Source organism: Rhineura floridana, chromosome 1 (genome assembly GCF_030035675.1).
Source record: "Rhineura floridana isolate rRhiFlo1 chromosome 1, rRhiFlo1.hap2, whole genome shotgun sequence".
Lineage (NCBI taxonomy): Eukaryota > Metazoa > Chordata > Lepidosauria > Squamata > Rhineuridae > Rhineura > Rhineura floridana.
The window spans coordinates 165,011,607-165,022,668 of record NC_084480.1 but is presented as its reverse complement, the minus strand read 5'-3'; the positions used below and the strand labels follow the sequence as shown (position 1 = coordinate 165,022,668).

The following is an 11,062-nucleotide window of genomic DNA, read 5'->3' as shown; positions in this document are numbered from 1 at the left end:
GAGGAGGTGGGACGTTATCCTGGGTGAGCTGGAGCTGGAAAAGAGGCAGCGCCCCTCTTATTGCCTGCACTTGGAATGCCACTGCTCCCCGGCCACAGCTGCTCATCAGCTCTAGAGCAGTTAGAACTCCCTAAAACCCTCAAAGCCGGGGCATTTGCCAGCCAGCCAACTCACCTCCTACTTGCTCCAATTTGCCTCAGGGGCAGCCAATGAGAATGAGAGGTGGTGCTTGGGAAGGCAAATGGAGTCCTTCCCCTGAGGTGTGCACGTCTGCATGCAAAGGAGAGAGAGAGAGAGGAGGCAAAGCAGATAGAAGAAGCAAGGGGAAAATTGGCGTCTGCATGACTGGCTCCTCGCTCCTGGGAGTCCACAATAGCCGGAGATTAAACAACATGGGGGCAATTCTGGCCGGAGGTGAGAAAAGCAGGGGCGGGGCCCGAGTCTCCGGCTGTTTGCCGGAGACCTGGCATCGCTAGCTGGACTAGATGGGCCACTGGCCTGATCCAGCAGGCTCTTCTTATGTTCTTATGTTCTCCTACTGGGGAGGGAGAGTTGTCCCGAAAGCTTGCCTTCCACCAACCCCTATTGCCGTAGCCCCCTCGTGCCTAGCAGAAAGAAAATGCAACAGCTTTTTTTTTTTTAATAGAACCTACTTCCAAAAAAAGGACACACACTGTTCCCTAGTAACCAAACGGAGGCGAAATGTAAAATTAGGGGTGGGGTCAACAGGAAACATCGTGTTTAATCCTTGGGGAGGAACGCCTCAACGTGTGAATGGAAAAAAAGTGAGTTTGCAACTAGCATAGACAGCACAAATAAAAAACGGAGTTGGAAGCAGTGTCCTTACTGCAGAGTAATACTTCCATGTCGATGAGCCCTGAGTTAAGACCCCTATTTTGTTGTTGTAGCGTTCCAATAATGAGGGAGGGCGCATTTTCCCACTTTGTGCTCTCCCCTTAAACCCCATTTCCTGCTTGCAGCGTTCTCTGCCCTGGGCATCAGTGATCTCGGCTCTTATGGGCGGTGGCCCCGGCAACGTGGCAGCCAAGCCAAGCCCTCAATGGCCGAGGATGGGCTACGACAATCGTTGAATAACGGAGCAACTGAAGTTATTCATCCAAGGCGCTGTTCGCCAGAGCTTCAAGGGCGCGGCCGAGGCAGGCGTGGCCGGAGGAGGAAGGCAAGATACTCTCTGCAAGCAGAGCAGTGGCGCGCTCTCTCGAGTTGATTCCTTCCAGCGCAGGGTGACTGACGGAGTGTTCAAGGCAGGCGCCGCCACCATGCCCAAGTGCCCTCGCTGCCAGAAGGAGGTCTACTTCGGTAAGGCTGAGCTGCTGCACTTTCCTGGCTCTGGGGCACAGGCATAGCGGACTAGAACAGGGAGGGGCTGCTGCCTGGATCTGTTCCAGGTGCCGACCCCTGGGTCGGGGTGACTTGCTTTGCAGGGGACCGAGAAGGGGGAACGTGGCTGGGTCCCTAAATCAGTGCTAGGGCGTGCAGCCTCCTCAGCCACGACCGTCAGATTCAGGACGGAGGAAGAGAGACCTTCCGGGGGACTTGGGCTCTCTTTAGAAGCAGGGCGCCGTGTGGCGCGGCGGAACCGGAATGTGACGTTAAAGGTGGGCTTTGTGGAGCCTCCGTTGGACCGCGACGATGGCTCTCGTGGAAGCCCCGTGGGGGAAGCCCGCCGGTTCCGCCCTTGTCCGTGAGCGTAGGAAAAGATTGTGCTACGATAGCTGTATGTTTCCCCTAGCGGGGCGAACAGCTACTGGAGATACGCAAAAATAGGTTGGGGAAAGGAGGACGCTGCGAGGAGTTTAATCCCGCTGTCACGCCCAGGTTGTCGTTCGGATATCTTGCAAAACTTTTCCCAATCATTGCCTCTGGTCTAGAGTCTTGTTTACTATCTAAGGCTAGAGTCCAAGCATAAGGGTTGGGGAACAGTACAGTTTAATGGGATCCAGCAGACTGTAAAACTATTATCATTAGAAGATTTAGGCAAAATTGTAAATCCTGCTCAGGGGTGTAGCATCCAGGTCTCATGGGGTCTTAGATCCCTTACTGTTTTGGGAGCAGGGTCCCTATGTCTACAGCATCCTACAAGCTAGAGGAGCTAATAAGCATGAAAGGGGAGTGTGTTGGCCACTGAGAGGAGGCAGCTAACATGCTTCCTTGTCTTTTCCTGCTGATTGGAGTCAATCAGCATGAAAGGAGGTGAGTCAGCCACTGAGAAGACTCTTCTCAGTAGCTAACACTCTCTGCTTTCCTGCTGACTGGCTCCTAGGGACATCTGTTATTGTGGGAGAAGGCATTAACAAGGATCTCATTCTCAACCCATCATCAAAAAAAGGGGGGGAGGAGGCACAGTTGTGACTATCATGAAGGGACACTGCAAATTTACTGAGGACACATATATCCTTATTGGCAGTGTCCAACTCTTTTTAAAGATTTGCTGGAGCTAATCACAAGAAGTCTGGGAACCTAGCAAGTGAGAGAGAGCTCCACCCAATGTAACCTGCTCTCAAGAATTACAGGTTCCAGACTTCCTTAGTTTCTGCTGGCAGGAAAGGGAGGGACAAGAACCTAATAGTCAGGGACACTGGGATCCCAAGATGGAGATATGCAGGCTCAGAATATTTGGGAATAAATGGTTAAGGTGTTGGACTACGACCTGGGAGACCAGAGTTCAAATCCCCACACAGCCATGAAGCTCACTGGGTGACCTTGGGCCAATCACTGCCTCTCAGCCTCAGAGGGAGGCAATGGGAAATCCCCTCTGAATACTGCTTACCATGAAAACCCTGTTCGTAGGGTCGCCATAAGTCAAAATCGACTTGAAGGCAGTCCATTCCATTTTTTCCAAAAGAACTGGTCCTATTCTAGGAGTAGGGAATAATGCCTAAATGGCACATCACTTGTGTATAATGAATGTACAATACAAATCAGGCAGCCAGAAACAAAAGATTAAACAAAGGAATCTAAGAGAAGGTAAAGGACACCTCCATTTTTTTTAGACAGGGTAGGGGAGCTGGGAAAGTGTATTTGTGTTGCAAGTTTTATGGAACCCAAAGAAATTGTGCCCAGGCATCATCTGACGGAGACCATGGCGTTCTGAGCAGCTGTATTCAGCTCTAAGATAATGTATGCGATTGAGAGCTCTTGCAGGCATCTGACAGGACAAAATGTGCACATCTTAACTCCATGGTGCAACTACATTTTATTTGAGATTGGCCTCCTAGCAGTCCAGCACAGCTCAGCCCTTGAGCCTTTCTTCAGTTTTGGAGCTTCCTTCTAGAACATGGGGAGGGTAGCTCTGAGCATGCACAGGGCATACTCTCTTTGCCGCAGATTAACCACAGCCAGCTTCCTCCTTAGATGGGTGTGCCTTCTAGGCAGATATGCATCCTGCCACTGCTGTACATACTTATTTTATTTATGCGATTTATTTGTTGCCCATCTGGCTGGAGACCCAGCCACTCTGAGCAACGTACAAAGTAAAGGTATATAAACATCACAACATCAAAAAAACAAGGAATAAAACTAAACGACTGGGAGAGTTATTAAACTCTACTACTTGGCTCATTTTTTTCACATAGTGGGGAATGCTGAACAGGAAATGGTTAACTTTACATGATTGCCTTTGGCATTGATATCGTCAGTTAATAGGGACAATGACTAGGGTAGTATTCTGTAGGCAGGGCTGGCTTGATGCCACAGATTTTAGTTGGTTCATGTCACCTTTTGTCCTTAGAGTGCTGCGGTTTTCAGCTTCTTCTTAGCTGTTTGCTTAAGGTGTAAAGGAGGCAAACACAATAGAAATCCAGCAATGTAAAGCAAATTAATTAGAAAGAGGAGTACCAACAACTGAAAAATGGAAAAGCAAATTAAATAAATATGCAAATGTGGCTAAAAATTATATGTAATAGAATGAAAGAAAAGTCAAAACTCTTGTTTTTAATGAAAGCTAATAATTGCTTATTAATTATAAATTGATAATTTTCCATAATTAAAACCATATTGGGATATTTATGAAATGTAGTATGGTCAAAGATTATTTGTATATGTATAGTCTTGTAATCACTATTTTATTAAAAAGAATTAAAACAGATGTTTCCTGCACACTCTTTACACGAGTCCCTCCCATTCAAGAAATCTAGGCGGCACCAGACTCTAGGCCATTTGAGATCATTTTTTTCTTGAGGATAGCAGATGTGTGGGGGTGGGGGTGGGTGACAATTCCAAGTGAGATTATAATAGGGAGAGAAGGATAAAGCACTCCCCCCCTCTCCTCACCACAGTCCCAGTCTGGCTCAGGTCACTCTGCACTGACTATTTTTTTAAAAGAATCGACCCATGCCAAGGACTAAAGGCATGACCAACTTCACATCTAGTTGGCCCTGAAAACAATACATTTCACAAAAAGCAAAAGGGTTGATATAGGATACTTTGATGTTTACCTTTGCAGTTTCATTTCTGTGTGAAAGTTTTAATTGTCCAATGGCATTCTTGCTTTTATGCAGGTATGAGCAGTCCTAGAAGGAAAGGATTGTGCAAATAATCCAATCGTTCTCCAACATACTGAAGGCTCTCTGTGCATAAAACTTTAGTTAGGGGTTGTGATCATCCAGCAGTTGTGGCAGTCACTCCAACATCCTTGTTGCTCTGGTTGTATGGCTATGAGTGTTGTGCAGAACTGGGGTTGCATTGAGCTGCTTGGTGCATTGTGATGGTCCTATGAACTCCCAAAGAGAAAGAGACCTCTCTAAACTAAGGAGAGGTCATATTTACATCTTTTACTTTATGAAAGGCTGTGAAAGTATATTTAAATACATATAGTGTATAGTGAAAATAGGAGTGCAGATACTGTGGGCTACACTTCACTTCTGGAACAAGTTTAGATGAAGATCAGTAACATCTTGGGGCTTTCCACACAATTTGTTATGTTGTATTTCTATTGTGGAAATGCAACATTTTCCTTGCATTCTAACAATGGGAACGGTAGAAAATTTGATTCTTCCTCTATGGTAAATATGTTGCTGTTGTTCTGAAGAATGTGGTTGTGATCCAGAGTACAGTTTGTCAAATTAGTAACAAGCTGCCCAGCAATCTTCTCCCTCCCCCCAGCAAGATGCTTGAACTGTTTTGACCTTTTATGTAAACAGAAGTCACATAGCCTTTAAAAAAAAAAAAAAACTTTATTTTTAAACTGCTCCAGAAACTCTTCTCCTTCTGCATTTGTGGATCTTTGTTTGCTTTGTTTAGTTTTTATATAATGTGAAGGCTTGTGATCCAGAGACTTTTGCTCTCAGATTTATAAATGACAACGTCTGTGTTTCTTGGTTTTAAACTTTGTATGGTTTTTAAAATTGTATATTTGTTTTTAATGTTCAATGTTTTTAATTTTGTAAACTGCCCAGTGAGCTTTGGCTATGGGACGGTATAGAAAGAAAGAAAGAAAGAAAGAAAGAAAGAAAGAAAGAAAGAAAGAACAGCGCAGCTGTCCTCTCACTATGCACCATCAGTCTCATGGCAGTCCCAGAGGCCACATAACGTTTTTTCCTTGTTCTAATATCAAACAATAACACATATACGGTGTTTCTCCACAGTGTTGGTGGTATTTGAAATCACAGAATACTTGCCTTTATCATTAGTGTTCACCTGACTTGTGGTCCCTCAAAAGCTGAACATATCGATTGATATATTTAGACAATTCTTGATTTGGTGCTTATAGACAAAACTGGAAAAGACAGACAGGGGCCCGGGGTGATAGCTTAGTGACGGAGCACTTGCTCTGTAACCAGAGTCCTGCTTTCCACCCCCAGGCGGTCCAGTTAAAAGGATTTGAGCAACGCTGGGAGAGTTGAGGCACTGGAGAGTTGCTATAGGTCAGCATAAAAGACAAGGCTATATGGATGAACGGCTTGTCTTGTTATGAGGCATAGATGGGCTAAAGAAGATAGATGCCCACTGGAGGCCCCTTTGCCCCTCTTCAAGGGTGGGCATGTGGGAGTCCTGCCAGCAGTGATGGGGTTTGAGGGTATGTCTTTCTCTGAGTTCTGTTCATCAGCATTTCTCATTTGTGTCTGTAGCTGAAAAAGTAACCTCCCTGGGGAAAGACTGGCATCGGCCATGCTTGAAGTGTGAGAAATGCAACAAGACCCTGACTGCAGGTGGCCATGCAGAGGTAAGTTGAGGTCTTGAGATGGCTGCTGCTTATCCAAATGGCAAACTTGCAACCAGAGCCAATCTGCATAGTCACACTGCACACATCCAAATGGCTTTTTCTGACCAGATGCTTCTGGATAATTTGCCATAAACAGAAGTCTTTCTAAAGTGGGTTGAGTAATGGAAGCAGAACTGTGATTCGTGCTTTCTTGTGACAGATAGTGCGGACAGCCTGTTAACGACAGCCTCTGTCTAGACATGACAGAAAAAATGGGGGGGGACACAGTTTTTTACTTGACATTTTCTGGGGGGTTTCCAAAAGGAGACCCAGATTATAGGGAACTGTGAGGGCCAAAAGCCAGTCTTCTTGTTCACAGTGCTTGGCTGCAGGCCTCTGTGCTCTGCCAGAGTGCTCAGTGTGCATTTCCACAGTAAACCATTAACTTTGATCCACTCTGGTTGCTGGAATGCACCACTCTGGCCCTCTCTGCTCCTCCCTGCTAGCATGCAGGAGAAACAAACCAGGACCCATGACTTAGCATTATGTCCAAACTGGGATTGTGGTTAGTTTAGTTCCAAGCTATGATATGTAGTCAAGGGTTGTTTTTGGTTTGCTGATCTAGTCTTTTTTACAGAACAAACCACACTCCCTAGTATGTACATAATGCTAAGTCAGTGGCTTGTTTCTCATGCTAGTGGGAAGGATCAAAGCATTAAGTACTATTAACTATGGTTTATCATTTGGGTCTCCAACACTCTGCGTACTCCCCATCCCATAAGGCCTCCTGCACCTCGATTTTTTTTTAAAAAAAAATATTGGAAGTATTTTCCTTTTTGGAGGTAACATCCAACTTCTAGTCTTCCAGTCATCTTGCTGTCTTTGTCTCTGGGTCCCGTATGAGGCCAGGGGCAGAACAGAAAAAGAAGCGTGTCCCCAACCAAAGTGTTGCTGCTGCCTAGCAAGTACCTGGGTGCAGGAGAGCTTTGGAGGTTCTGGGAGGGTGGGAACATTATTTATTGAATTTCTTAGTCACCCATCTGGCTGGCTATCCATCCACTCCGGGCGACGTACAAAATAGGCATACAAATATAATAGACATTAAAAATCTGAAAACAATTACGATAAAATCTAGTTCTTCAAAGAGTTAGCTGGAGGAGACCCTTATAGCTGAGAGAGACCTGGCTCTGATAGAAAAGTTCCTACGCAGATACATCAGTTTGGGGCTTGGCCTAAAGCGTATGGATCCACTCACCCAGGCGCTGTTGCTATTCAGCTTCTAGTAATTTGAATTATGCAATGCCAGAACTTCGGGGAATTGCCTGTCTGAATTATGTGTATGCTTTGTTTTTTGGAGGTGGAGGTGTTACCTGGCTTTGTTTTGTTTTGCTGGGGTGGGGGAATGTTACCTGAGTGAGTTTGAATTTTTTTCATAAGAGTCAGAGGAGATATTGCTAGGTAGGTTTGGGGTGGGGTGTTTTAGAGAGGGAAGGTTACCTGTTAAGTTTGAGTTTTTAGAAGGGAGGGAATTTTGTGTGGGCATGTTAGGGTGTTTTTGTCTGTGAGAGAGAGGGGAATGTGCTCACAAAAATAGTTTCTTAACTTTCACAATATACCCATTGATTGGCAACCCCTGGTTCACCATAACATCTGAACGGAGCCACTCTGGCCGTGCAGACAGAGCTGCAGCCAGCTCCTCTGAGTGATAGGCTGGTTTTTACCCCAGCAGCTGGCATTGCATGACACCTGTCGTCTTAGCCTATTACACAAGTAGGTTGGTAGACATGGGGCTTTGTGTCTTCCCCATCTTCTTTAGATATTAGACAACATGCCAAAAAGCCTGACTGATAGGCCCCATCAGATGTCCTGTTGTTGGTGCTTTCTCTGAGATGTTTCTATTCTTCCTGCAGCATGAAGGGAAGCCTTATTGCAACCACCCTTGCTATGCTGCATTGTTTGGACCAAAAGGTAAGATTCCTGCAGGGAGGGTGCTGACAACCACTTGTTTCTCCTTGGATTTTATTACCCAGAAGGATGATCACATGTTACAATATCCCCAAGTCCAGTGATCTGGCTGTCATTAGGTGAATCTCTCTCTCTCTCTCTCTCTCTCTCTCTCTCTCTCTCTGAAGTCATTGTAAACCCCACACTGGCGACTTACTGCCCTGGTCTTCTTCTGGGAGGAAGGGCAGGATATAAATTTAATAAGTAGAGATAAAATAATACTGTTTTCTGTTGTACATTAACAGTATTTACATGTTGCATCAATATGATGAGAGACTTAGTGGCACTTTTTTCTGTCATATTTGAAAATTCCCTAGAGGTTTCCAAATCAATTCTCACCAAATACCTTGTGTAACATACCCAAGAGACAGTTTTCCATCTCTTCACATCTTTTCTGCATTTGGATGATTCTGAAGGTATGGGGAAACACTGGAGAAAAAAACACACATTTTTAAAATTCAGATGCTGATTATGTATATAAGAGCTTCATTTAGTGTATTGTGAGTATTTTTTTCATTTGGATAAAACAAGAGTATTAGGTGTGGGTATGAAGTGTGCACCTACACACTAAACTATTTACTGAACTAACTGAAGTTCTGGGAAGACAGACAAATACAATAACTGTTTAATATACGTAACGCAGCCTGCCCTGCATACATGAATTTATATTTATGTGAGAACTATTAGGCTGAGAAGCAGTGACTGAACCGGTCACCTTGTGAACTTCATAACCAAGCAGGACATTAATGAAAATTTTCCCACATTTCAGGCCCATTTCTTGACTACTATACAATGCATGGGTTGTATTCAACTAAGTCCTGCTCAGAGTAGATCCACTGAAATTAATAAACCTAAGTTAGTCATGTCTATTAGCTTCAGTGAATCTACTCTGAGTTGAACTAACACTGAATAATGCCCAATGTGTTCTTAGAAAGTCCAGCATATATTTTTCTTTCTTTGAATGGAATCACTGTTCATTTTGAGTTAAATGTATTTTTTAAGAACCACTGTTTTGTTTGACCAACAATGTCACATTAGCCATTTGGGTACATTAGAAATAAAAAGTTATGTTCTGTGGATATGGGAAAAAAACTTCTGTGAAATATTTTCTGTATTTTTATTAGATTTCATAGATCCTTTCACCATCAGGTCCCAGGGAGGGTTACAACAATTTAAAAACACAATATTAGACAGTTAAAACAGATTACAATCAAGAAAATAAAGTGGATCTCAAAACAAATGAAACCATTTTAAAGATTATGCAGGCAAGACAATTTAAAACATTAGAGAATAATATGCAACACTCAAATCCAATATACGTTTCTACATTTAGAGGGTGTTGTCATCTTCATGAATGGAGCATACAGATAAATTGTGAATTCTGCTTGCCTTCTGGTGGCCTTTATATTCTGAGTTACAAATGATAAATTTTAAGTTGTCCAAATGGTAAAATAAGTTAGATAAGAAAGTGAGTGTTGCTTATATTTCAATTTCCCCTCAAATTTCCATTTGTCTGAGAAACACAAGGAAAAATCTGATTTTTCCATCGCTTCAACATTTCCTGAAATCTTACATCACCAGAACACTAGAATGGCAAAAGGTATGGGCCCAGCAAACACCCTCAAACTATGATTTATGCACAAAGGCTCCCCTATCCAGTAGTGAGTTTGGCAGATCATCTTCACTTTCTGTTCACTGAGGTTAATTGCTGCAGAGGATGCAAATCACCCATGCACCTTTTCATTGAGTGTGGTTTTCTATGTAGCAGGGCAATCCCCTGTCAATATGAAGCAGTCTAGTCATTTTCTTTGTCCAGGTGACTGACAAGCTCTTTGGTGATAATGGAGCACCAAACTAGAGATTTACCATTCTCTCATGTTAATATGATTGTTCAGTCCTTTTACATTATTCTACTGACCCCTTTGCAGGGAGTAATCTTGTCCCTACCTATAGAGGGAACTCCTTTTTCTTTGAATGTCTGGAAGTACAGGAAATTGCCATCGGCTTTGAAAAGTCTTTTAAAAGGCTAGCATACAGCATCACTTTTCCTAAATTTGCCTAGGGCCTTACCGTACCTAATCTTGGGCTGGGCTTGGGTCAGGTGGGGTCAGGGGTCAGGTCTGCTCTTTGTATTAGATAGATAGATGGAGGGAAATGCCATTAGTATTTATTTCCCCCGATGTTGGTTTTATTTCAGGGTTTGGCCGTGGAGGTGCTGAAAGCCATACATTCAAATGAAGCTCAGGTAATTGCTCTTTATTTGAGCTGCTCCTTGATAGACCCATTAATTGCCTTTTGGAGGGAGCCCTGACGTGATACAGCCTGATGGTCTAGGTCTGTTCTGTTCACAGTGTTCTCTTTTCCTTCTTTTTAGGGCTCGAAGGATGGGATTTGCTGTGGATTCTGGCAGTTTCACAAATAATATTGCCACAATGTGTTTTACCCCTTGTAGCAAGCTAGCATATTATGAAGGCTTTCAAAAGGTATAATGCTAAATAGCTGAAAGATTTCCTGTATCAGTGTGGAGAAATATTTTGGGATGGAGACCAGATTTCCCCCTCAAATTATAACACTGGAAGCTTCCTGGAAATGAGTCCCTGGCAAAAATCTAAGCCTGCTTTTAGGTCCTACTCTTCATAATTGTGATTCTGTCTCAGTAATAAAGTCTTGAAATGAAGAGGTTTGCTGAAGCTTGTCTTTGGAAGGGAAGGAAGGGAGGCATGAAGTACTTGTATTTGCTTTAGATCTTTAAGAAAATGCAATCTTGCAAGCTCTTTGACAGAGCCTTTGGAGTCTTCTTGGGAACCCCATTTGGAATGAATCACTAACCACTGCACATATGGAGACTTCCATTTTGATGCTGAAATTGAATAATTGCTGGTATACAACAGCAGA

At 43.6% G+C, this 11,062-nt stretch overlaps 1 protein-coding gene across 2 annotated transcripts; it reads left to right on the top strand.

Moving 5' to 3' along the window:
- The first annotated feature begins 246 nt into the window (after positions 1-246).
- CRIP1 (cysteine rich protein 1) lies at positions 247-10,844 on the top strand. Of its 2 annotated transcripts, XM_061584336.1 has the most exons (6): positions 311-414; positions 981-1,320; positions 6,090-6,184; positions 8,074-8,131; positions 10,365-10,412; positions 10,542-10,844. In XM_061584336.1, the coding sequence occupies exons 2-5, from the start codon at positions 1,281-1,283 to the stop codon at positions 10,403-10,405; spliced, it is 234 nt and encodes a 77-aa protein (XP_061440320.1). In that variant the 5' UTR covers positions 311-414; positions 981-1,280; the 3' UTR covers positions 10,406-10,412; positions 10,542-10,844. The 2 variants fall into 2 exon arrangements, with proteins under 2 accessions (XP_061440312.1, XP_061440320.1); XM_061584328.1 differs by lacking the exons at positions 6,090-6,184; positions 8,074-8,131; positions 10,365-10,412; positions 10,542-10,844 and having other exon boundaries at positions 247-414; positions 981-1,280.
- The last annotated feature ends 218 nt before the right edge of the window (positions 10,845-11,062 follow it).